General features: G+C 36.8%; 2 protein-coding genes across 2 annotated transcripts in view; one reads left to right on the forward strand and one right to left on the reverse strand.

The window, feature by feature from the left end:
- The window catches only part of LOC134661596 (large ribosomal subunit protein uL18), a 226,170-nt gene that overhangs the window by 137,297 nt on the left and 61,311 nt on the right, over positions 1-27,562 (reverse strand). The gene's annotated exons all lie outside the window — the stretch shown is intronic.
- The window catches only part of LOC134661598 (ras GTPase-activating protein raskol), a 149,916-nt gene that overhangs the window by 41,997 nt on the left and 80,357 nt on the right, over positions 1-27,562 (forward strand). The window contains exon 5 of the mRNA XM_063517738.1: positions 2,733-2,937. Within this exon, the coding sequence (XP_063373808.1) occupies positions 2,733-2,937 (205 nt within the window). The remainder of the gene's footprint in view (positions 1-2,732; positions 2,938-27,562) is intronic.

Genomic DNA, 27,562 nt, shown 5'->3' on the forward strand with positions numbered 1-27,562 from the left:
AAATAAATAGAACACCTCCGCTAAACGTATGTATCGTGTTACCGGGCGTCGGTAACATAGTGAGGTGAGTTTTCACTTCTATCGGCACTCCCGGAGTGCAACTGTTGTTGCTTGTTTTTTGTTGTGTCTTGTGTAACTAACTTTCTAGTTAGTTATTTATAAGTACAGCAATTGAAATATCAGCCCAAAGACGTCCATCCTTGCTAGACACAGGCTGCCCCCGAGAATATTGTGTTTATGATAGGGGGGAACACCTTAATTGCCACGCTTGGCAATGGGATTAGCAATAGTGGTACCTCACGCTGCTGCCTTCACCTACGGAACGCTGCTATCATCTCATCACCAACGGAACGCTGTTCCTAGATCTGGCTGCTCGGATCCATGAAAATGCGAGATCCTATGGTAGGCAATCCATGTTTTGAATGTTGGTTGTTTATAGAGATGCAAGGACGAAACGCGATAGTATGCGAGCTAGTATTGTATCCAGTTACATTGACATCACGCTTCAATTATTTCCACCGTTCACATTCATACTCTATGATTTCTCAACGATCATACCTACCCATGTTTTCTCGTGAGTGTGAGTCACAGTAATACTATATCGTTACTGTATTCTTTTTTATAATTACATAAGTATTCGTAACCTTTTTAAGGACTTGTACTCTGGGATTTAATTATATACTTAAGTAACTCAACAACTTTTACACGGAGAATAAGTTTAAAATACTTATTCTCCGTGACTTTATTTACGGTGCCAATACAAAACTCCGATACCAGGGGGCCGATTTTTGAATTTCGATCGCTCGATTTCGTCACTCGAAAATCGGTGGAAAACGGCGAAATGCTGATTTTTGGAATACGAGCGATTGAAATTGGGAATCTAGTGGTATTGACCACTTGTTTTCAATTCTATTAGTAGAATTTACATGCCTAGTAGTGGAGATATTAATGAACGAAATACACGAAATCGAGCGGTCAAATTTCAAAAATCGGGCCCCTGTACCTACCTGTACCACGAGTCACTGGCAGTGTGAACACTGACTTAAAAGTCTACGTAATTTACTTTCTATGCATCTCACTCGTAAGTACTGAAATATTAGTGCGAGTTACGTAGACGTTAGCGTATAAGTATTTATGTCAGTATTGACACTGTGAGTGACTGGTGGTAAGGGTACTAATAAACTGAATTACATGTATGAAATGTCTTATTTAGAGCTTTATCCTATCGAATGGCTTTTATAAGGCCTCGGTAGAGCGAGCGCAGCATGCCAGTTCTCACGGAAGTGAATAAGCTAATTTATTTTGTAATTATAATAATCTTGTTATGTACTCCTTAATCTTAATTTGTTCCGACATGTTAAACAAACCACATAGAAGAAAAGTGACGAAAACATTCAGTTGGCGCGTTATCAAAGAATCTTATTTCTAATTGTTTACGTAAACGTTGCGACATTGTTCTTGCGTGTCAAATATTAAAGGCCTCACACTATTATTTGCTCATTCCAATTCTATTGTAGGGTGGCACACGAAAGCTTTAAAAGTACAGGTTTAAAACTTTACTAGGCTATACGTTTTAGAATTGCTAAACTTGTAGAAGATAATTGACGCGAAACTATTTACCTATAAAGAATATATCTTGTAGTTCAGAAGCATTAGGAAATTTAAAGCTAAAACTAAAATGTTTAACATAATATATTTGTGGTTTTATTTTATTTTAAACACAAGCATATTAAAGTGAATATATTTCGCCAGTTGTTACGCTTTTTTCACACTCTAGTCAACTTAAAATAACATAGTCGCGTGATTGTGATTCCACATACGGAAGGGCTGACGTAAGCAGCTGCAGCCGGCCAATGCGGGCCATTATCAGTAGGGCTGACTCGCGAATCAATGATAAAGCACTTCGGTGGAATAAAGACTCATGTGTTTCGAGGAAAGCAAGGGTTAGCTTTGAAACCTGTTTCAAAGCTAACCCTTGCTTTCCTTTACGACCTTTACGAGCTTGAAAGAGCCTGCTCTTTCAAGCTCGTAAAGGTAGTTCAAATCATAGAGAAATATAGTAAGACAAGAGTGCTCACTCCATACATCAGTTAGACTATTAATTTCAGTGTCTACATCTATTGTCAAGTAGCAGTACTGATAGTTCCGCTACTCGATGCTAGATGCTAATAGTCTTTTTGGTACTAAAACTGATGTATGGAGTGAGCAATCTATGTATTTTTTCTCTATGTTCAAATGTAGAATACATGAGTTTTCTGCGAAGTTTGTTATATGAAATTGGTGTGTGTGCGTCTGAAGTCTGACAGTGTAGAACCAATATCCAATACACTTCAACGCCATTTAAAATATTTAAAACTTTTAAAAGTAAGTAGGTGTAGTGGATGAACGCACAGGTATTCAAATAAAAATCTAGACCAACATCAGAATAACCCAAAAATATTTCTACACAGTCTACACAATCCAAATATTACAAGGCAATAAGGTCGTGTAATGTATGTAGATTTTTCACTCCACCACGATCTCGCTAAGCCGAAAAGTTCACCTGATATTAGGTGTACTATAGCATCCATAATATCGATACGTTTACCCTACACTCTACTGTATCTGTATTGTACGTAGCCATATTTATATCTACTGATAACTACAACCGTTGTAATTACTTGGCTGTTAAAACATTCCTACCCTACCATCGTCGGCATACCTATTAATTTGATGTTCCTTTTTGTTTACAGGCAAACAACAACAACAATAATAATAACAACGCAGAATACACAAGAAGTTTGCCTCGTGTCCGGCTCGATGGCGGTGGTCAAGTTGCAAACGGTAACGCTGCGTCGCGACTTCGGTGCTGGGCTGCACCACCCTCCATCACCGAGGAGGAAGCTGAGGACGAAATCGAGGAAGACGCTATCTCTTTGAGAGCGTTGCCTGTGCAAGGTAAGAAATAGGACCTAATACTTATGTATTTAAAGCACAACGTTTACCGTGAATGATGCATCGCTCTCTAGTTTCCACGGTTCTGCTTAAGACGCCATCTAGCGTCGAGTAGCAGTACTATGACGAGGTTAGACTGTTGTTAAACAAGCAGCAGACTTTGAACAGCGAACTGTAAAGTCACGCTAGGTGGCGCTTCTAACTCATCCCTAGTTCAATAGATGGTGTTGTTTACTATAATTGTTATGATAACAGCAGAGCATAATGATTATGACTCATTTTATTGGATAATGACCAAATGAAAATCGTTTTAACTAAGTAAGTAAGTACCTTTTTTAAAGTTAGTTAATGAGCAATAGTTATTCTAAAAAACTCTTAGATCATCTCATCGGTTTAAGATAATAGTAGGTATTAAGAATTATCTATGCTTCTCCAAGGAAGTTGTGATACAGTAATAATAATACACGATTTTCGCGGACTAATCTTGAACTTGTAGGTTTGCATATTCGACGACGCGCGAAACTGGAATACCTGTATTTTTTTCTAATGCGAGCGTGATTCGGCCATGTGAAATAACATCCCACGCTTTTCTTTCACATTTGCCATGTGTAGGTATTTCTAATAGTAGATTTGCGTAATGAGCGGGGTTCAGTTCAGTTCAGACTAGAGATTGATTTCACGGTGTCGCGCCCCCGTCCCCGAGTGGCGCGTCAATTAGGCGGACGGGTCCTAATTGTGCCCATTTCACGCAGCCAGCGGCGCTGTCACACTCGAATCAAAATAGCAGCGTTTGTTAAGGTACTGAAGCAATGCCTGATAGGCAGTTACCCTTTGACTCAGTGCTAACTAGCAAAAAAAAACTTGGTGCAAATGCACCAACTAATTTAACGAAATGGCACCAAGAAACCAAACTTTTGCCAAACTTGCCTTATGACTTATTTTGTCACATTCCGTCATTACATTATGTGACACAATGGGGCAATCGAGGGTTTAAACAGCCTATAAATATACAAATATTGGTATTGTTCTTTTCTTAATAGACAGCTTGACAGGATGGTATAACTAGGGACATAAGTTAATGATCCTGGAGTAGGTACATATTGGTATCGAAATAATTAAAAAAATCAATACGAAAGCCTTAATAAAAAGTTCAATCTACCCTCACCAAACCCCATCTCGTCCCGTACCTCATCATAAAATTTGAACAAAACGGCATTCTTTCTAAATCGCCACCAAAGCGTGACGGTCTTTAAAGCTGAGTTCAGTTAAAAAATTAACTCCTGCCTCCTTGTTATTTGAGAAGTGACAAACTATGCAGCGTGACAGAAGATCAGGGCAAAATCGATTAGGGCCGCACGACGCGGCACGTAGACTCTTTCGTGGTGCAACAGATTAAATTCAGCTAAAACACAAAACCACTTGCTCTCCCCTAATATAACTTGATGCCTTTAATACGAGTACCTACGTAATAGCAAAAATACGAGCACGAGTACGTAAGAGTAAAATTATATTCTGGTGTGCTTGAGGATATGCGCTATGTACATAATGTAAATAAACTGCTGCTCGCTCTTATTCGTGATGAAAACTATCATGTTGACATCACTGCTTATATACGAGTTTATATATATGAGTGTGTATTTATCTATATGAGTATGTATATCGTCACCTAGTACCTACCCATAATACAAGCTTTGCTTAATTTGGGGCTAGGTCGATGTGTGTAAAAATGTCCCCAAATATATTTTTTACTGTTTTATTTATTTATCGTATGGCATTTATTTTACACTGTTCATTCATGCATAGTTACTGTTATAGCAAAGGAGTGTAATAAGAAACGTACTTATAGTTAATTTACCTGACGTTCGCCGTGTGTGTATCTTACATAAGTCGGTAGTACACTAATGCTAGTTAAGACAATTTATTTGCTTTTGGTCGGTCGAAAACACGATTCAGCTATTTATGACAATTCTATAAACATAATAATTGCATGGTGCACTAATGTAATGACACTAATGACAAAAACACCCCGCGGGCTAACAAATAGCAAACTATAGCTTGTAGCAACCGCATACGTAATCCTTACGGTCACATACGGTTTTTAAGTAGCAGTTTCATATTACTGAGCCATTTGTCGTATATCACCGGTTACCATTAAAACGGTGGCGAAACAGTTTTTCTTGGCACATGCAGGGCAATGAATTCTCCTCAGCATAGTTGGTGCCAGTGGCTGAAGCTTTTATTAGTATACAGTTTGTTTCTACTCCTATACTGTACGTATATGTAGTTGTCTAGATGTATGGCTAGTTGCTTACTGTTACTTCTAATATATACCTAGTTTCAATATGTTAAAAGAACCAAATGAGTTGTTACATTTATACAATAAATAGAGACTACTAGTACCTACCTATTACAACTTCATAAACAATGTTTAAGAGTTCCTGGTCTTGTCTGATAATTAGAAAGCTAATCTTGATAATGTTTGTGCAATTAACACTCGACACACTAAATATCTACACATACAGAGACGTTAAAACCTAACCTGTGAATGAAAATAGATAAACTCTTAATAGTAGTAATTAAATAGTAGGTGTATAACATAACAAATGACACTATCATGTAATTGTGTTTCAAGAAAGAAATTCAATTAATATTACGTTATGAATTATGATACAATTATCGCATAACTTCATGTCGTAAACAAAAACAAAAAGAAAACGAAACTTAACTATAGAAAAGAATACCTATTAAAATTAAATGTTAGATGTTAGATTGTATACACAATCTCGCGGGAGAGCCAGCAAAGATTGAAGTAGCATGTATTGGTAACGAAATGGCTTATTGCTATTAAATATTTAAGCAATGTTTCAAGTTTGTTTACACTAAATGTGACCGTTGGAATTGCTTGTCACGATACAAGTATCGGTTTACTGGTGACACTCATCCTAAAGGAAGCTTGGCAAATTTTGTTTATACTCGAGAGGTATTTGATATATTTTAATGTACATACAAGAAAAAAATATTCGTAGGATAGTTCTTAAAATATGGACAATTAGATGGAAACACAAAAACTATTGTTCATTCTTTCTTCCCTGCATACTAGACAAATCTTTACCTCCCTACAATACTAGTACTTTAATATTTTACACGGTCTACAATCTATAAAAATTGTATGTGAGATCTACATGAATAACAATCCTCTTAAGACGTATTTACAAAATGGTTTTCAGTTTAGTCTCGTCGCCGTCAATTAAGTACGTTTTACTTTATAAATTGTAGAACCACACCGTGGCGAGAAGTCAGACAGATTTTTTCTGAATATGACAACCACTTTACAGCTTCGGTTGACATGTGTCTTTGTCTTTGCTACGAAACTTCCTTAGTAGAGGAAACACGCGGGCGATTGACGAGCTCGAAATAACTGACGGCTCCAGTTCGTCCTGTTGGAGAAATTTCTAATTTCGTAGCGGGTCGGCTTGCTTTTGTTTTTGTCGGTGGCCGCGGTACCTGTTTGCCATATTTCGGTAACAACGTCGGCTAAGAGTAGGCAGTGAGAATCAGATGTTTTGAGTAAAATAATTCCTGTAGGTATGGGTAAGAAATCTGAACCCTTTAGGAAAATTTATAATTGGTAAACATGTTGCGACTACCTAACGAATCCTACTTTAGTGCTCGGACGATTGATGTAGGTATTTGTCAGTTCACATTAAAGTGTGTTGGCCATGACTCATAATCATAAGGTACCTACTAATAGGGAAGCTAACTCCGCCTGCCGATTGGCCACCACCGCAACGCTGTCAGCGATCACCTCGGGCATACTAATGACATTGCCATAAGTAATTCAAGTGTAAACGAACCTGTTCTGCCCAATGTTCAAAAAGAGAGACAAAACTCAAGGGAGTACTAGACTTGTCTTGCGTTTTACAAGGTTTTCTTCTTTGTGTGATACTTTTAAAAATGAATAAATCTTAAATAGATATGTTTAGAACATCTTAAATAGTTCTTATTTATGGACCTGTGATAATGTGTCATTATTTATATTTATACTCATGATATGTAATAAGTGATGACTTAGTGTTTCTTCCATAGCCTGTAGATATAATTGCACTAGGGGAATTTTCAAAAGGACAGTTTATTATAAAATGACCATGTAACAGGAAAATTACCATTACTTACATGTTTTTATTTTTGAGAATATTGATACTCTTAAAACTAATTTATAGTAGTTCTAGAATTGTATTAGTTGTGCATAACGTTTAATATGCCTATTGATTGAATTGTTTTGTAAATCAATTACACAATTACAATAATTTGGAATGTTTGTATTTATCATAAAATTTGAATGGGCGTGTACTCGTCTAAGGTGATGATTGACGGTTTAAAGGTTTACCTTGGTTTACTTGCGAGTGATATGGGCTCTGTACAGAAAATTTGTGTACTGCAGGCCATGCCGAGGACATTCATATTTATGACGCTGCTGACAATATCTCGGAAAGGCCGAATATTGTGCTCTGAGGGCAATACTGCCTACTAATGTACCTACTTACTTATCCATCTGTTCATGCATAACCCAAAAAAAACCAGAGAGTCACTAGCACGTAATTTAAATTCAGAACAATTCTAGCGTTGCAGTCCTTAAAAATCTAAGAAGTTCCAGAGGAGCGGTAGGTAGTCGCTTTCCAAGAGCCAGACACTATACTCGTTACTCTCGTCTCTACTGTCGGATATCGCTTAAGTCGCCGTTCCTCTTACTAAACGTCTCCGAACTGTTTCTATAGTCAATTAACTGGTTGAAAGCGCATGCCCTCCCTTAAAAGGTGTTCTCTCGTCCAGACGGGCGGTATTGAACTTTCATGAGAGCCCGCTCTGTCTCTTGCACTCGTCTGTCTGTCAAAAGTGTTTCTTATTTCTGACTGCGCTGTACGTGTGTTTCGAGCACGCCGTTACATTTTTAATGACAGCACTGCATCCATTTCGTTTTATTTTACACTTAAATATTATGTAAATTTTGTATGCGCTCTTGCACCTTTGGTCAGTGTTCATGGAAAAATAAAACATTATTAAATAAGTACTCGATAATACGGAAACGTCGGAGCGCGTGCCTAACTCACACTTGGCTATTCTTTTCCTTTCCTATAAACTGTACGGAACTCTTCATTGTGATTCATCACCATCGGGTGCAAATTTTATACATAAATCATTACTGATGTGTCGTGTTTATTACGTTCGGGTGCGTTTGCTGACATGACCGCAAGAGGCGATCGCCGGCTCTCATGTCGTGTCATATCGGCGACGGTGGCGGCGCGTCGCGGCGGCGTAGCCACTCTATGCCTATTGTCTTCGTAATTAAGTCGTCAGGGCTGCCTCTGCCCTCGTGTGCTTCGTAATCATATACTTGGTTGGTAATGTCTGACTTAATCGATCATGCATGACTATTTATTTTGCTCGCTTTGACTTCGAAGTAAAACGTTTATAGATACAATAGATGTAGGTAAATTATTAATAAGGATATACATAAATAAATACTTAGTGATGCAACGAATAGTACTTTTACGAACATGAATACGAATACTACGAATAGTGGCTATGTTTAAGGTCCATACCATTTTAATATTCGGCGAATACGAATATACGTAATCGTTGCATCACTATAAATAAAAATATAATGGAACAAGATGTGTAATGAAAAAAATATTCCTACATATATTAATTGATAATTTGATTATTCATTGCTTAAGCCTACTCGTCAAAGACGTCTTCAGAAACGTTAAACCTTTTTCTCGATTTTGAATGTCCAGCAATGCACATACATATTTCAGCTGAGACCATAGTAAATAATTAAATATCGTAACCGTATTTAAATGTATGCTATAAACGACAAATTTAATACCTATTAAGCTCTACTAGTGTAACGGTTCCGAACAATTGAACATAGAATAACTAAAAAAACTTTCTCCATATCATCTTATCGTGTGCGATGCAGTCATTGAGAAGTAAAGCTGAGCAATCGTTAACATATTTCTTGTGCTCAGTGTTAATTCTCAATAAGCGGAAAATAACGAGTGTGACGCCCCTACTACTCTCTGACTCAATGGCAGTTGGTAGAGCCGAGCCGCACGCGCCAGTTTGATGCCGCTTCCGACCAGCGACACATCGGGTTTTGATTTACAATTCCGAATCCTTTCGTAAATACGAACTTTTTTCGCGCTCGCGTTGCTTTTGTGACCGTAAAGCAAAGTGGAGGCGTGTAATGTTACAAGTAGTGTCAAGTGTCATACAGTAATTGGCTGAATTTAGTACAGTGTAAGATTTCTTATCGGTGCATGTAAACAAACTATGCGACAAGTCGCTATGAAGTATTAAGAATGCTAAGATTGTATACTATATGTAAGTTGTCACGTTAAATCCGTTGGTCGTTAAATCAAATATGGGTATGGCTCACTGGTCACCATAGATTCAATACTTGTATGTTACTATGTAGTGCCATAGTAAGCTCAAACCCTAACAACAACAGCCCACAGTTTAACAATCATACGTTTTTGGAAAACGAACGTGTGTATTACATAATGCACGTTTGAGTACCTTCAGAGATACAAATAAAAAACTTACCTGTTGTTAAAGTCCAACGAAAATATTCCAGAAATGTACCTACATTGTTATGACAGGTGTTTTCCTGTTTGGTATTTGTCATCGCTATTATAGTACCATTCAGTAAACATCCCGAGAGACAATTACCTAAATTAATTAAGAGTTCAGGGTAAAAATAATTTGAGAGTGAATAATGCATAGGTATATGTGATATTACATGAGGACTTAAGAATGTATATGTATTTGTTGCCTTTTTCGTAAGGTTACGCAGGGAATCTGGCCCTATGGGTATATGGACTCGCAAGGAGTAGGAAGGTCTATATGTTTGGGGGTATGTGTTTATTGTTTAAGTATGTTCACCGATAATCTCGTGCCAGGATTGCCTACTTCTAACCAAAGTGTTTCCATGAAGAATCGGTCTTGCTATGATAACGGGATCCATGTCTGTTTATTTTTGTATAATTATTGTTCTCAACATATAAGTACCTACCTAGATGGTGATCTGATTATGCTCCTAGAAACTAGTTTGAACCTCGTTTATTATAATTATATCTTAGCCTTATCATCTTAGCACATTTTCCGATTACATTAGACCGGTTTCCGGATGATGTGTTTTATAAATATATTTCTTAGTAAATTAAGAGGGATATTTCGTGCATAAGTTCCAAGAAACTCATTAGTACGAGCGAGAGTTGAACCTGCGACCACCGGTTCGGAAGCCGCACGCCTTGCTACTCCGCTACCGTCACTCGTAATGTTGTGAATTGTGATACCAGAGTGTGCTGACACTTGCGGTTACATACTAGTAGGTATGAGACAGTATAATGAAGTGCCAGTCTGCCTTGATCATTAATGTTCGGTATCACCGGCATCGAGTATTCAGACCACCGGACACCACCGCCATTTATATCGAACATGTTTTTACATAATTACACTTCATCTTACTAGTTAGAAATGTATGTTTTGCTATCGGGTAAAAACAGATAATTTGCAATTTCAAGTAGCAAGTCATTATATTACCTACACACCTATATATGTAAATAATGAATACATGTACGTAGTGCATGGTCCATGGTCCTTGTAGAGCAGATAATTAAATTATTCATTACAAACTTGGCCTTTAGAAAGGATTTTTTTAAACTTTGTCAATTAAATTTAATTAAAATATGTACAGTATTGAACGTAAGTACTTAATAAGTAAATTAAAAAAAACGAATTAATATAAATTAAAACAAGTATATTAAGAGCCGATTTTTCAATTACCATTTTACGCGTCCGATAACTATTCGGCGTCTGCAGTTTAACTGGGGACCGAAAAATCGGCTCTAAGTAGAATAAATATTTCATTTATTTAAAAGTCTAAAATATAAATAACTTTGAAAGTTTCTATACTACATACATATCATCTTTCTTTAGATTTCTGCATCAAGTGTCTTGAGGTCTAAGTCAAGAAAACTAAAGCGCCGTTATGTCTAATGGCGTTTATCCAGTTCGCTCAAATAGTAATTGTTCTGGTTTTTAAGAACAGAAATAAAATGCACTTCGCATCGTGTTGGCATCATAAAAGCCAGCCCAAAAATGTATCTCTCCGATTTCAGCGAGTGCGGTCATTAAGTCGAAACGAGATAAATAATGCAGCGCAGGCGCTGGTTTCTTGCTTCCACGTCATACAAGTTTTTCTGCTATGATGTTGCATAAGTATGGGCAAGGTATCGTGCACTGACCGATCACCTTCGTGCAGGCTCGATCAGAGTAATGATAATTCGCAAACGAATTATCTGTAATGCTGACTTCCTCGTGATGCAACCGACTATATATTTCGTTCCGTCTATTACTGCATTCAACCATTTTTCTTTAGTGAGCATCTGCATCAATTGAAACAGCTGTTTTGAACAACGACGTAAGTTACTGCGGATACGTAGCGAGTTAAGCTGTTAATGTAGTGGTTGAATCAATTGGTGAAGCGGTCACGCGAGGGGAAACGCTTGCTGTCTAACTTTCTGATATCTCAGTGCGATACTTGCCACTTGCCTGCTTATCCACTTCATCCGTATGGAGGAACATTGTTTCACTCAATCTAAGTCTAATTAGACCATTGATTATGTTGCAACTCCAATAATTGAATGTGTTTGTTGGGGATATTGCACGAAGTTATCCACAAAAGATAAATTGCTGACACCATGATTAAATTTGGAAATATTACGTAAAGGCATATTATTTAATTAAAAATAAATAATAATAATAAATTAAAAATTTGGGTCACGGGTAACAGGATGTGACAAATTAAGCAATTGCAATTCCAAGTGTCGAATGTGACGATAACCGTGAGTGCAAGGCGCACGCGCACGTCGCGTCGCGCACACCCTTCGCGCCACCAAGCACGTGTCAACCAGCCTTACATAACATTCCCGGTTCGCGTTCCATCACCACTATCACCAGCAAGCCTAGAATTTGTCAAACTACATTTATCTCGTGACAGCGACCAGAGAAACTTGCATTTCTCAGCGAAAGTTGCTTTGGGCGGATGCATACTTATGTATGTGTATAATTATGGAAATTTAACAGCAGTTTTCCTTTCGCTTAACCGCTTTGTCGCTTATATAAATCAATAAACCAGCTTATTAAACGCGACTATTGGCGCCAGGAAACTTGCCATATGACGTTGATTTACCAATGACGTTGTATTACGTTTTGTATATCAATCGGCATGTTTATCTCCTGTAAACTCAACCTACCTATTGGCGTAAGCTAAACCTTTTTTCCGGAACAATTATAATTTTTTCCAATCTTAAGAAACATCTAATCGTTTAAAGTAACTAATTTCAATGTTTTCCATAACATTATACTTAATCGGTCTTGATACGTGCACCTAAATCCTATGCATCTATTTGTAAAGGGTGACTTGATAAATGCATCGAGTTTCACCCCTAAATTGCAAGCTTATGCAAGCATCCCCTGTCTCTGTAACATGTTGAGCCCTAGCGTAATTCATTAAGCATTATTCATTTATCCACAACCCTAGGGGGGTTGGGGGTGACCTAGACCCCTCTGCAACGAGGAATGCTGAGGGGAGCTGAATCCGTTTTAAGTGCAATGAGTGCGTAGATAAGCAGCAAACGCATGCCTCTCGATACTCTGCTGCATAAATATAAAAGCTTATGTTTAATGAAACCTCAATTCCACTTGCGTCCTTTTTGATTTGCGAAGCTGCTGAGCTTGCTAAGGAAATATTTCCTACAGGCACAGAGGGGTCTTTGGCAAGTGCCTTTGCAGGTTCAAGTATTTGGCTCTCTATGTATTGTTTTACAACGCTTTGCACCCGCCTTGGTTTAATAAATTTAGTAAATATCTTTCTAGCTTAAAGCATTCCATTTTGATCCTTTATATACGTTTTTGAATAACACAAAATATTACCTAACAAGTGGCGAGCTTTATACCTGCATATGGATTTTGCCTACTTGAGAGTATTTATTTAAAATCACCATCATAAGTTCCACTGTCGGAAGTAGGCTTTTTATGTATTTCAGTTGATACATTCACATTTTATTTAGCTACTTCGAAAAATTAAGGTTTGAGGCAATTGACATATCTGTGAGTAGAATTTTTTATTTTTTATTTAATGATCATAATGACAAAAAAAATCTTACTAAGTATTTTTGTCATACAAAAAAATTAATAGTTTAAAATGCCAATGCTCAAACAAGCTGCGCGCGAGTTTAACATAAAATATATGGCAAATTGGCAAATGCGCATGTGCCAGCAGCCACTGGCTTCTGTGTATGTAGGTACATCTACGCTGCGTTGGCTGCGTCAACGTCAGTTAAAGAGCCCGTTAACGATTTTAGAGCTAAAATGTAAAATAGATAGATTTAGTCGTTGAAATTGTACACCTTTTGTTGTTACATTTATGCGACTAATATCGATACCGGCCTTGGAGGATATAATCAAACGGAGACGCCATGTCTGTAATTTTCTGTACAAAACAGTCTGCCGATTTTTGCGGGGGAGGGGAACGTTAAATGTATGCGTAACGTAAAAATAGCCATGTCAGATAAACGTCAGTCCATACATTGTGTATGACCGTTGGCCGCCTATTTTCGACAGAGGGGAAAGCCTGTTAATGGCTATTCCGTTTAGTTGTATCCTCCAAGATACCGGCCTCTTAAGGTGGGGTTGCTCTTATACTGATTCTTTAAACCGCGCTTTAACTAACAATCCGAATGACGTTTTCTACTACGAATTACGAATTACTGACGTTGTTATTTTGTACATTTTGTAACTTTTTACCTCTTGTGTTTTTCAATTGACTATGTATGTTGTGTCTATCGTACTTAATTATTTCCGTTATCGATTAAGTAGTCAAGATGTTATGGTCGAACTAAATTACCCGTGTTTATCTAAGTTGATAAGGTCATCTAGCCACGAGCGTCAACTTGACTTCTATATTGTGTCAACATTGTTTACAAAATACAAACCCTAAGACCGGTTTTTCAAACTGTTCATAATAGTAAGTATCGTTACTTACGACTCGTTAGTTAAAATTATCTTGTATGGAAATCGAGAGTTGGACAGTGTGGACACTCACGGCAATGCGACACGCCCTTAATGGTCCAATATTGCTATAGTTTTTTTCATGTTCGACTTGACAATTATTACTACCATTAGAATGAAATAATACTAAGTATACCAGCATAAGGATTGTATAACAGTTTTAAGTTGTATTAAGATATAATATCAAGTGAACTTTTTCCACTCCACCAGCCCAAGAGGCCGATTTTTGAAATTCGACCGCTCGATTTCGTGTATTTCGTTCAGTAATATCTCCGCTACTAGGCATTTAAATTCTACTTATAGAATTGAAATCGAATGGTCAATACCACTAGATTCCCAATTACAATCGCTCGTATTTCAAAAATTAGCATTTCGCCGTTTTCCACCGATTTTTGAGTGACGAAATCGAGTGGTCGTATTTCAAAAATCGGCCCCCAGGTCGTAAAGTTCACCTCATAATGATTAACTCTACTATGACAGCATTTCCTTACAATATAGTGGTGGGTAAAGCACACGACGTCTAAGGGACGTCGAAGCCTAACTGGTACAGTTTAATAGATTAAATTGTGAAACCTATTCAGTAGCAAACCGTTTTAACAGTGACTCATGCAAGTTAACATTCAGCAGATGTGTGGAACATACACGTGTAAGATTTTTACAATTTCCACTGCAAGCAAATACCTACATGTATAACTGAAAAAAAAATTAAACTACCTGTTTACGCATGCCGTGTATTATATTTAAATTTAACGACCATGGCATTGGAAAGATCGGCTAGCGTGATCTAACCTTCTAAGTTCGGTTGCACACGTCATTCCACCGAACACGCGTCAAAGCTGTTGTATTTTGTCTAGTTTAGTATCTTAGCTCTTGCTTGAAAACCTTTTATTTCACTTTGTTTGTAAATACTAGGTACTTACTTATAAAATTGGTTCAGTTATACATTCCAATTTAAATTCCGGCTGAAGTGCAAATGAATTTAGAAATAATTAATGTAATGCTGCTGATATTTTCTACCAATAAACATTTAGGTAATTAAGTAATTTATTTCTAAACCGAACGTAAAGGCGTTTTATTAAAATAAGCTGTAGTCCGCCCTTACTCAGTAGGCCAGTATCGCATCCCATCGCTAAACAATCCACTACTGTGCCTCGGGGCTCCTCATCCACATGACAATTTTCTCACGTCTCGAGATCAATACAGACATAAGGGTTATATAAAACACGTCACCTATACGTTATAGTAGCACATGTATCCATGATATATATCCATTCGTTCTCGCACGTGTGAAGTACGACAATCATAATTATGTTTATAATTGCACAAAGACTTACGTCTCATTAGAAATCTGATGTTTATAAGTTCTTTTTATATCTGTACCCCGTACCAGTCTACCAGTCGTGAGTTTTTTGTTTAAGTACTTTAAGCAAATCATGAGCCCACGCACTACGCACTTGTTTTCGATAGTGTACGGTACAGAAGTTTGGTGATATTTAAATAATGTAAAACAAGTCATGTCACATCGAATACATATATAATTATATTACGCCGATTGAGAATGGCAACATGATTTCAAACAAATTTTCCTAATCAAAATATGTGACATAGTAATTAATGAACACGTAATTAATATATTTCATATTATAATTATTTATTTAGTAGGGTAAAATAAATAAGAAGGGTTAATATCGAACGCGGGTTAAAACTGAATTGAATTTTGTTAGTACTACATACTGACATACTATAACTGACATGATATAAATTTATTAATTTCCGCTAACTAAAGGTTGTCTGGCAGAGATCGCTTTTTAGCGATAAGACCGCCTGTTGTTTACCTTTGTTGTTCTTGAGTTGCTATGTTCCTAGTATTGTTTTCCATATTAAGGTGTGCAATGAAAAGTACTTATTTGTATTGTAAGTAAGTATACATAATACTAGCGACCCGCCCCGGGTTAGTAAATTTTAAAAGGTCTAAGCATACATAGGGACAGACAGACAGCGGGAAGCGACTTTGTTTTATACTATGTACTTAGTGAAATGGCAATCGGTCAAGTACAACATTTTTATTTAAATTTATGTAAATAAGTACATATCTCGTCATTACCTAGCATTTCCGATGTTTGACTAAGTTTGGCGGTGAAGCTTTTCAATTTCTCAAATGTGGTCATAACATAATATTATGTAATTACGTTACGAGTACGTACATATATGTATGTATGAATATTACAAAATCCATGGGTAAATACCGAAAAAAAATAACTTTATATTATTCATATTAAGCTATTATCTTAAGGATAAATAAATACAGAGATCTATCCACACGTCCATAAATTTATAATATATACCGTTAAGGTCACGTGACGAGCCTCTGCAAGTCTGCATTTATAAATACAATGTTTTAAACTTAATATTATTTCAAGTAGATCATCATTAGCATCATCAGTCAAGCTTAAACAATCGTAGGATGTATGTAGGTAGTGCTCGTGGTATAAAACCGTTTATTGCATATACACTGAAGCTGGCACTGGTCCATACTTTAGTAATTACCCATAAAGCTTCTAGGGAGAGAAAGGCTTATGTATATTATGAAAACGGTTATACTTAGGACTTTTAAGGCTGGAAAACGTGCCATGGCGTTAGCGCTATAAACGCGATTTATACGTTCTTGTTTATGTCTTCAGGTGATGCGTATGATTCATTAATCCTTAAGGTCACGCGGCTAGTTGACACCTGGCACAGTGCGCGCCCATCTTAAGACCGAGGACGACCAAATTGTGGAGGCCATAGGAATCGTCGGCACATGTGTTATCGACACTCGAATAAAACTGATTTTTTAATATATGAAATGCAAAAGTTCTCTTCGATAATGAGATAAGAGAATCAGTTTGAATTTCCGTCAAGGCTGTGAAAATTTTCATCTTTCCTATAAAGTATAATTACATATATTAACCTACCTGTTGTCGTTGACTAGCTTTGACTATTAGTTTTTGAAATGGTTGTAGAATTAACATGGAACTTATCATTAATTTCGGCAGATATTTTCTTGATATTGCGGCTATGGTCAAAACTGTGATATATTTTTAATGGTTACAATAATTTGCTATTTTTAATGCACTAATACTCGTAAAAGTGTAAAAGTAGATAATGAGTATTAACTTATGCAAAATATACACATTCGTGCGATGTTGTTTTATAATTTGTACGTTAGCGTGAGCTTTATACATTATTGGATATATGTATGTATTACATAATAGAAAAAACTTTTGAAGTGAAAACTTCTTTAGCGGCGCTGGGCACTTTTTGAGGTGGGAAAAAATTATAAACTCGAGACAGCGTAAGGCGATCACGTGACCGTAAGCCCCGTAAGGTGGCCACTCATAATTTAGATGGCATTTAAATCAATAGAAACTCAATGTTATTTGACATTTATGTTGCGGACTCCTTTTCAAAACCTATACTTACCTTTTTACACACTCTTTACCTATGTTCAAATAATTTGACGTTGTCATGGCAGTATGTAAATAAACATGTCAATGAAAAAGTGTGATCTTATTTGAGAATGATAATAATACATAATAAATAAATAGAAAACCTCCGCTAAACGTATGTATCGTGTTACCGGGCGTCGGTAACATAGTGTGGTGAGTTTTCACTTCTATCGGCACTCCCGGAGTGAAACCCGTTGTTTTTTTATTTACTTTCGTCTGTTAGCGGGCTTGGACATTGACATTTCATACTAGTAGGGTCGTTGGTAAGTAGAATCTGTTCGGAAAGTGAAGTCGTGGAATGTATTGGACCCCATACATTCCACGACTCTTCTCTTTCCGCACAGAGACTCTAAAAGCTTTACTTGAAGAAACTAAGTAAGGAACTAAAATATTATGTTTATTCATTAATTTCTCTCCGCGTAGCAGATAACAGTCGTGTTGGTTTAGGTTGCGTTGTAGGATATCCTGTGAGTCATACACACACACAGTCGAAGTATCGAGTGGGTAGGGCCTTCCAGTCTGGGGATTTGAATATTATGACTAATGGCCTCCAGAAACTGTATTGACGTAAATTTACTGTCTGTTTCAACCTGCAGTTATAGTGAATTGACCGTCATTTGTACTCCTTTTAGGTCATCTATTAAGTACATAAGTACTAAGTTTTCTTAGACCTTAAAAATGATTAATTACTTCGTTACTTCGTTTTTATAACTTGCAACACTTTTATCAAATCAAGAATAACTAAGTAAATAATTAACGGAGTCTCTTTTTATTTCACTAGCCACGTATTAGAGCTGGATGAAAAAAGAACCATTTTACAGTAATGAATTATTACTAGCCCATGAATTACCTTAATATTTAGCGGACTCATTTTACCGCGTTAATATAATTTTTCTCACCACATACTTCCACAACATACACACTTGCATGCAGCAAGGTCGTTTCCCACGCAATTAAGACACCTTGTGAATTTATACCTGTTTGCCAGCCCCATTGCGTCCATTCCTTTTTAACGCAGTACCTAATCAGATTTTTGGCAATCTTCGTAGAATACACGGCTGTTAGTTCAAGACTTTTAAGTTACTACAAATACGTGCTATATTTAAATGACAGAGGATGTTACCGTTGACGAGATCTTTAAGGCTCGATGGTCACCGGTCGTGACCGCAAGTAACATTCTTAAGTACTTTATTTACCGTTGAATCATTTTATAAGTTTGCTATTGTATGCAAACGATTTTCCGTAAGTACTTACAGATGGTGTAGGCCACACACCAACCGGTAAGCTTTGCGCGCGGGTATCAGATGGTAGCGTATTAGCTCCTTATTTAGGTATCTTAATTTACTCAAGAGGAACGTAACTTCAAAATGTTTCAAAAGTATGTAGAATTGTGGTTTTGTTAAAATTTAATAATTCATATCTAATATTTAAGTATACTCACAGGGTTCTGTGAGTATACTTAAATATTAGATAGGTTTACTCCAAGCTCCCACGAGCGGTGACAAAATGCCGGCATAACGCGAGGAAGAAGACAAAACTCGCAGGGTTCTGTGTTCGCTAACCACAGCCCAGGACTACGTACCAGTTCCAAGGTTTGAAGAGTATTCACCGCCTCCGCGTTTGCCTTGCGCCTTCTGTCTGGGCTCTTTTTGGTGGAACAATGGCGTTCAAACAAAAGCTGCTAACAATTTGTTAACTAACTGCAATCTTAATATGTACTGTACATATGAACAAGAGAATACCTACTAGCGTATCGTACTTCTGGGGATTGAGCAAACTCGGATTACACGCATTTAGGACCAAATGAAGGTATTTAAACGATTTCCAGCTTGCTGGGAAATAATGAATCGAATTTGATTGGCCTATCTTGTATTTTTAGAGTATACTTAGAGTATAATACAACTTTTTTGCCACATGAGGGCGCTGCTCGACGGTCGATGCTGTCTTAAGACGACACGTGTACAGTAACGCCAACAACAATGCTTATTACTGACATAAAATTACTACGTTTAAATTAACGATATAGTGTCGCATTTCGTTGTAATGAGAAACCAAGCCTAAACTGCACAGCAGAGTATAACTATTGTCCCTAGGAAAATCCTCCGGCGTTGCGGGGATGCGCTTTGTCGCATGGTTTTTACAAAGTTGGCTGTGTCCCAAAGCCTGGAAAATATGTTCACTACATAAAGAACACTGGACTCGTTTCTTTGTCTTCTTTGTTCTAAAATTGCTTACATATATAATCATTCAAATAAATATAATATGTATTCTTAGCTATGTATACGTTAATAAACATCTGGGGGCACGGTAGTGCCCCCGCCAAGACGAGCAAAGCGAAGCGCAAGGGCACTACCTACCTTTTCTCGAAGCGCTTCGTCGTTTTTTTGAACCCTCATAACTTGGGTTTGGATTATACCAGATAAACAAAATTCTCGGGATGTGATGTCAATAGTGGACTTATTAAACATAAAAATTTTCAGTCGCATAGCTCTTATACTTTAGATTTTATTCATATCTAAAAAACCCCGATTTCGTCACTGACTCACTCACTGTTGATCATCAAAACCTCTAGGGTACTTCCTGAAGTCCTAGAACGCTGAAATTTCGTATGTAATATCTAGTATTAGTACACAAACAACAAAAAAATTCAAAAACTTGAAATTTTTTGCCCTTAAGGGGGGGGGGGGAAAGGGGGGTGGAATTTTGTATGGGAAATCAATAACCGCTGCACCGATTTAGTTGAAATTTGGTATGAAGATAGTTTCTGTAATAGGGAATGGCATAGAATAGTTTTCAACCCCAAAATCACCCCGTAAGGGCGAAAAGGGGGTGGAAAAGGGCGTTAGGGGAAAAAGAGGGTTGAAGTTTGTATGGGGAATCAGTAAAGAGCAAATGGTATAAAAGATGCCCCCAGGTACATATTTCAGGGTTTTTAATAGTAGGTATTTAAATCACATGCGCAACCCTTTAAATTAGGGGATGGAAGCAACTTACAAAAAGAAGTGAAATCCCACCAAAAACATTTTCATGTAAAATGTTGCCAAGACGAAACCATAAGGTTCGCACTGACAAAAAGTTATCAGATCTCTTGTAGAGCCAAGTTTCTAACTCTACAAGCCCTAACTTCACAAACTCTACACCTTAATATATGTGGCTTGGCCGTTTGGTTACTCCAAGAACTATTGTATTAGTGAATACATTTTTCACCTTACGTCCATGTGACAGTAGCGAAACGGCCAAGCCACATATATGTTGACTAAGGTGTAGAGTTTGTGAAGTTAGGGCTTGTAGAGTTAGAAGCTTGGCTCTACAGGAGATCTGATAACTTTTTGTCAGTGCGAACCTTATGGTTTCGTCTTGGCAACATTTTACATGAAAATGTTTTTGGTGGGTTCCTTTTCCAATAAATTATTTGCTAGTTTCCGTACTGTAACATATTGAAATTTTTTTATTTAATTAATACCTCGATTTCTGGCCGTATTTTATCCAAAAACCTCTTAGACCTCAATAGATCCAAATATATGCTATTTATATGCTTTTAAAATTAATGCCTTACAGCAGCACATATAATATTCAGATCTTCAAATCGCGTTAAAAATTTCATTTTTTACACGCTTTTATTTAGTTTCATCTGTCCCGTTGTCTGTCTGTGTGTAAGTCTGTAATCAAATCTTGCAAGTTAAATTTGCGCCCCTCCCTATTTCCGATGAAGCCGAATGATTTTTTTGCCAAAATTGCCGCGTCATAACCTTTTCCTATATTTTTCATGATAATATTTATTTATAGAAATGGCCGGCGGCAAGTGGCCCTGGTGTTTTTCAAAGTATCACGGACTGTTATGTGATCCAATTGACAGCTGGCCGTATAAGGTGCCCGTGCGTGATCCGTTTGTTGCGGTGGGGTAACTAATTGAAAATATTGAATTCGATTTCGACCGTGCATTGGTTTCATTTTATACGATTATAGCTTTATAGCTAGGTTTACTAACTAGTTATGCCTGGTTAAGGAATCTTAGCTAGTCTAGTCGAGCATTTCAAATTCATATTTTTCACAAAAAATACGTTTCATTGTCAATAATCAGACATTATTTGGTTTACACTGATAACGACTTTAGGTGTAGTGTAGGCAACTAAGCAGCTATTTATTTATATAGATGCGTAAAAAGCATAGGCATCATAAGTATAATTAAACCCTATCCACACACTAGCAAAAACTTCTGAAGTGAGGAAAAGTTTTTTTGAGGTATTTTTTGTTCCCAACGCTAAGAGCTAATGGCCAGCTGAACAACATATTTAATTAATGCCATTGACACGTATAAAGGGGGTAACTAATTGAAAATATTGAATTCGATTTCGACCGTGCATTGGTTTCATTTTATACGATTATAGCTTTATAGCTAGGTTTACTAACTAGTTATGCCTGGTTAAGGAATCTTAGCTAGTCTAGTCGAGCATTTCAAATTCATATTTTTCACAAAAAATACGTTTCATTGTCAATAATCAGACATTATTTGGTTTACACTGATAACGACTTTAGGTGTAGTGTAGGCAACTAAGCAGCTATTTATTTATATAGATGCGTAAAAAGCATAGGCATCATAAGTATAATTAAACCCTATCCACACACTAGCAAAAACTTCTGAAGTGAGGAAAAGTTTTTTTGAGGTATTTTTTGTTCCCAACGCTAAGAGCTAATGGCCAGCTGAACAACATATTTAATTAATGCCATTGACACGTATAAAGTTATGAGGATATATACACAATGAACAATAAAAGTTAGTCCGTGCTGTGAGAAATTTAAATACGCTGAGTAAATTTCTTAGAATGGGCATTTTTTTTAAATATACAGTGAAACCTGGATAAGTGAGACTTCAAGGGACGAGCAGATTTGTCTCACTTAAAGAGGTATTTCACTTACCCAGGCTCTCAGTTAGCCAGGTACAAATAAATGTCTGTCTCATTTACAGAGGGTCCCATTAATAGAGGTGAGAATAGAGGATATATTTCAGTTATAGAGGTGGTTAATAAGGTATTTTGTAATTATCTTTAAAAATAAATAAGGTAAAATAATCCTTGTCCCTAAATATTTTTTAAGTCTGTATAAATATTTCTTTGAATTTATTTTGAATGATTCTCCAAAGGATAGATTTTTTCAATTAAATTTCATTGCGTCTTAGAAATGTATTAAATGAAAATCTGTTTATTCGTGTTACTTATCAAAATGTCAGCTTTCGTTTCGATAGTTTTAACTACATAAAGTAACTAAATGAAACTTGAAGTCGTTTAGACACAATTAAGCAAATGCGGAATTTGTGCATAGACTAAGAGTTAGTAAGAATACGGAAATTGATCAATAAAGTCCAAGTTAGAGAGGTCATAGATTGACGTTATCTCAGATATAGAGGTCAATTCCTATACAACTCTAAAAAAACAATTAGAAAAATGTAGTCTTATAAATATAGTCTCAGTAATAGAGGTAAAATACACTCTCTGTCTCACTTATAGAGGTAAATGTGACTATAAAATCACAACAGCTAATCCCAGTTATAGAGGTTCGTTTTTCTCACTAACAGAGGTAATTCAGTGCTAAAGTGTCGGGACCGCACCATAAGTCCCAGCTATAGAGGTTTCTCACTTATCCAGGTCCCACTTAACCAGGTTTCACTGTACATATGCCTTAGTAAGGACCGCCGTTGGCGATACTTACCCATTCCCGATCACAGTTGGTGTTCACCAAGGCTCAGCCCTGAGTCCTTTTCTGTTCAGCGTAGTGCTAGACGTAGTTTCAGCAAAAGTCCACGAACCATCCGTAGGCCTAAGAAGCGCTGGCTGGACGTCGTGACAGCGGACATGCAAGAGAACAATCTCACACATGAGGATGCCGAAGACCGGGCAAAGTGGAGAAGACTAAGCAGGAAAGCGGACCCTGGCGCTAGGCCGGGAAAACGCTAGGTTGAAGAAGAAGAAGATACATATGCCTTAGAAAATTCATTAAATAAGTACTTTAGCGGAAAATAATCTATAAAAAAATTTCAGATACATTTGGATATTTTTTTTGGTAATTTCTCAAAAAAGGCTCTAGCGATTTCGATGAAATTTACATTATAGCGACTTATGAAAAGGTCAATTCGATCAAACTAGCTAGGGTACATTTTTAAAATAATTAGTTTGCCCGAGTTAGCAGTAACCCGGTGATTAAACTGGACAGTACGTAATTATTAGATTTAATTTTCAAACCAGAGGCTAACGAGGGTGAAAAATCCATCCATCTAGGTCTTATTTATTGTTGGTAAGATTCGCTTTTGACTGTTTTAAAATAAAAAATTCAATATTTATAACATACATCATTTGGTGTGTGTGAAGTCCCCAATCCGCATCGTGCTAACGTGGTTGCCTATGTGCCACGTGCAGTCAGGGTTGGGCAAAATACTGGCTTCCACGTATTTGAAATACAAATTACAAAATACATTTTTAAAAGTATTTGAAATACAAAATACAAACTACTTTGGTGACGGGTATTTGAAATACAAAATACAAATTACAGTGTTTAAAATAATGTATTTCAATTACAAAATATACCTTTATTTATTTTTTGTTTAGCATTTAGTTTTAACGTTAATGAATATCCTTTCATATAAACTTATAGGGTCATTGCGCTAGTTTTCGTCCAGCTCTAGTTTTCGTCCACTTGACGAAATTTGCACAGCACAAATTTGAACTGATTTCAATCCTTATGTCTAAGGCGTCTAAGCAATATATCTGTCTACATATAACAATGATATTTCGCAAAAAGGAAGCGCTGGTGGCCTAGCGGTAAGAGCGTGCGACTTGCAATCCGGAGGTCGCGAGTTCGAACCCCGGCTCGAACCAATGAGTTTTTCGGAACTATGTACGAAATATCATTTGATATTTACCAGTCGCCTTTCGGTGAAGGAAAACATCGTGAGGAAACCGGACTAATTCCAATTACGGCCCTAGTTTACCCTCTGGGTTGGAAGGTCAGATGGCAGTCGCTATCGTAAAAACTAGTGCCAACGCCAATTACTGGGATTAGTTTCCAAGCGGACCCCAGGCTCCCATGAGCCGTGGCAAAATGCCGGGACAACGCGAGGAAGAGGAAGATTTCGCAAAAAGTAGTAAATTAAAAATGAAATATATATTTGATAATCCGTCAAGTCGTCGAAAACTAGTGCATGGACGGAAACTACTGCAATGACCCTATCCCCTAGATTTAAACGAAAAGTTCCACGCAGAAGTTGACCTAATATAGATCCAGTATCCAGCCAATGAAAATTGTATCTCGGCTGGATCGGAGGTTCGCGGTCGGCTCACAGCTTGTCGAGAGATTAGACATTTTAGGATTATAGAATTTAATAAAATGTATTTATAGAAATGTATTTTGAAGCTTGAAGTATTTGAAATACAAAATACTAAATACATGTGAGTGCAGTATTTGAAATACCAAATACAAAATACTTTTGAGGTAGTGTTTGAAATACAAATACAAAATACTAATTTGTATTTCAAATACGTATTTCAAATACATGTAATTGAAATACTGCCCAACCCTGCGTGCAGTGAAACGTACCTACGTATATATATATATATATGATCGTGATGATGATACAATACAATCATTGTTTACGCGATATAATGACTAATTTCACGAATTTTCGCATGAATGTGTGCAAGAAAATAGGAATTATGATAGATTTTTTGCCGTTACTGTACATAATTTCAATGTCTAATTTTTTCGGTAAGTAAGGTTAATGAATGGCATTTATGTTCACGTCACAGTATTTACAGTTGATGTATGTATTGTTTAGGTGCAGGTTGCAGTGGTAATATTTTTAATAGGTATCATTTATATATTACACAATCTAAACTATTGTAATTAAAAAAAATGTATTTGGATCCTATACATTTCACGACACTTCTTTTTCCGCACAGACTCTTCCTATACTGATTTATGATGTTAATTATTTGGTGGCGGTTGACAAGTTGACAACGATCCACATAGATAGATATAAATACTTTTTACGATCAATACTTAAATCCAAGATAGTGCCTATGTATTATCTGGACACAGCTTGTAACATTACGATTTTTTTAAGTGACCTTTGTAAAAAAAGTGAAGTGAAACAATGTAATGAGTCTACAAAGACCCAAAAGTACGAGATTCAAGATGTGGAAGTCCATCATTCACAGGAAAAGAAAGTACAGCGAAGCACTTCCATGCGATGTCGAATCGTACGCCGCCCTAGCGGCGATGCAAGGAGGCAGCGCGGCGACGCTACCGCCATCTCTTGATGCGTTGCGTGCATGTAAGTACTTTGGCTACTCGGCGCTAGATGGCGGAACTTTACACTAGTATTACATTTTTCTTTACTAACTGCTTTTAAAAATAATAAACCTTTGGATTGTTAACTTTCAATAACATGAAAATAATTGGTTTTGTTGTAGATGTTGTGTAAATGTACCTTCTGATTATAACTAGGGTTACCAGATACAAATTTAGAGTTTCCTGACAAAATTCATGATTTCCCAATATTTTTCCTGACATTCATATTTTTCACGATTTTTGCTTGATTAAAGGTACTTTATAATAAAGTCTATAAAGTCTATCAATTCAAAAACTTCCTGACATTTTCGTGTTCCGTCCCCATTCCTGACAAAAGGCCAAAATTCCTGACATGTCAGGAAAATTCCTGTCATCTGGTAACCCTAATTATAACAGTGCTAATTCACCTGAGCGAATTATTCAAATTTTGACGCTAACAGGATTTGCTTGCTGCATAATAATTGGAATGCAATTAATGTCCCACGCACAAGGCGCCGAGTTTAGCTGATGGTGTATTTACTTAGTCACATGTACATATTGAAATGTAGTCATCTGCCGTACCTGTGCTGTACGAGTTTCCTGTACTCAGCTGCTGGATGTGATTCATACTTGCACCATTGTGTTTATGATACGGACCGCAACAAAAGACCGCCGCTTTCTGTATAAAGATAGCTCGCGTGATTTTTTTGCATATAACCTTCATGACCTCTGAATACATAGAAAATGTCTGCTTTAACGCCGAAATGAAAACTGTTTTTAGGGTCAGCTATGTATAAGCAAGCATATTTTTTGTACTAAAATATTACTTATTTTTGAAATTATCTAATTTAAAATCATAGGTATTAGTGGAGTTAAACTAAAAGAATAATAGATATAAATACCCGTTTATCATTATTATTTATCTCAAATCGAAATGTTATCAATAGCTAACTAGGTTATTTAGGTAAACAAACTGTGAAATACTGCAGTGGATAAACAAACTGACAGAATCTCAACCTACTCGTACTGAGGACAACAATTTTACTTTTGTCACGGAACATTAATTGAAACCAAATTGAAACAAGGCAGGTTCTAAGTCTAAGTCAACATAACTAGGTACTTCGAGAAATGGCGCAGTAGATTTAAATTTATGGCAGCGCTATGGGAACTAGAACAAAGCCTAAAAGGTGCTAGTGCTTACCCATGTACCTTTTACGCAAGTCCTAAAATTAATCAACCAAGACCTCATAATAGCAGCGGAACAATAACCCACGCATAACCCTTACTGAGAAACAATATTGTCTTTGTGCGCGGCAAAAAGCGTGAAAGGACGACGCTTGGCAATCTTGTGAAGTAATCCTTCATTTGTTTAGCTTTGGAACAATGAGCTGACCAATAAAAAAACTGAGACCGACGCCGATAAGTATATATACAACCGCGAGGCCAAGTTGGGATTTGCGTGCTTGTGATAGTGAAAAAATGTAAGTTTCTTAGTATATTAGTAACGCTGCTTAGGTGAGAGGGCGCGGCTGGTTTTTGCTATGAGTTTCATTAGTTATAAGCAATATGTAGAGCTACTCAAAACATACATAATTTTCCTTATTTATTTACAGTAGGATTCAGTTTGCTGTACCTATATGAAATAGGCTGCTAGTTCATGTCTCAAAGTAGAAAATTCACTGACT

Source organism: Cydia amplana, chromosome Z (genome assembly GCF_948474715.1).
Source record: "Cydia amplana chromosome Z, ilCydAmpl1.1, whole genome shotgun sequence".
In the NCBI taxonomy this organism is placed as follows: domain Eukaryota; kingdom Metazoa; phylum Arthropoda; class Insecta; order Lepidoptera; family Tortricidae; genus Cydia; species Cydia amplana.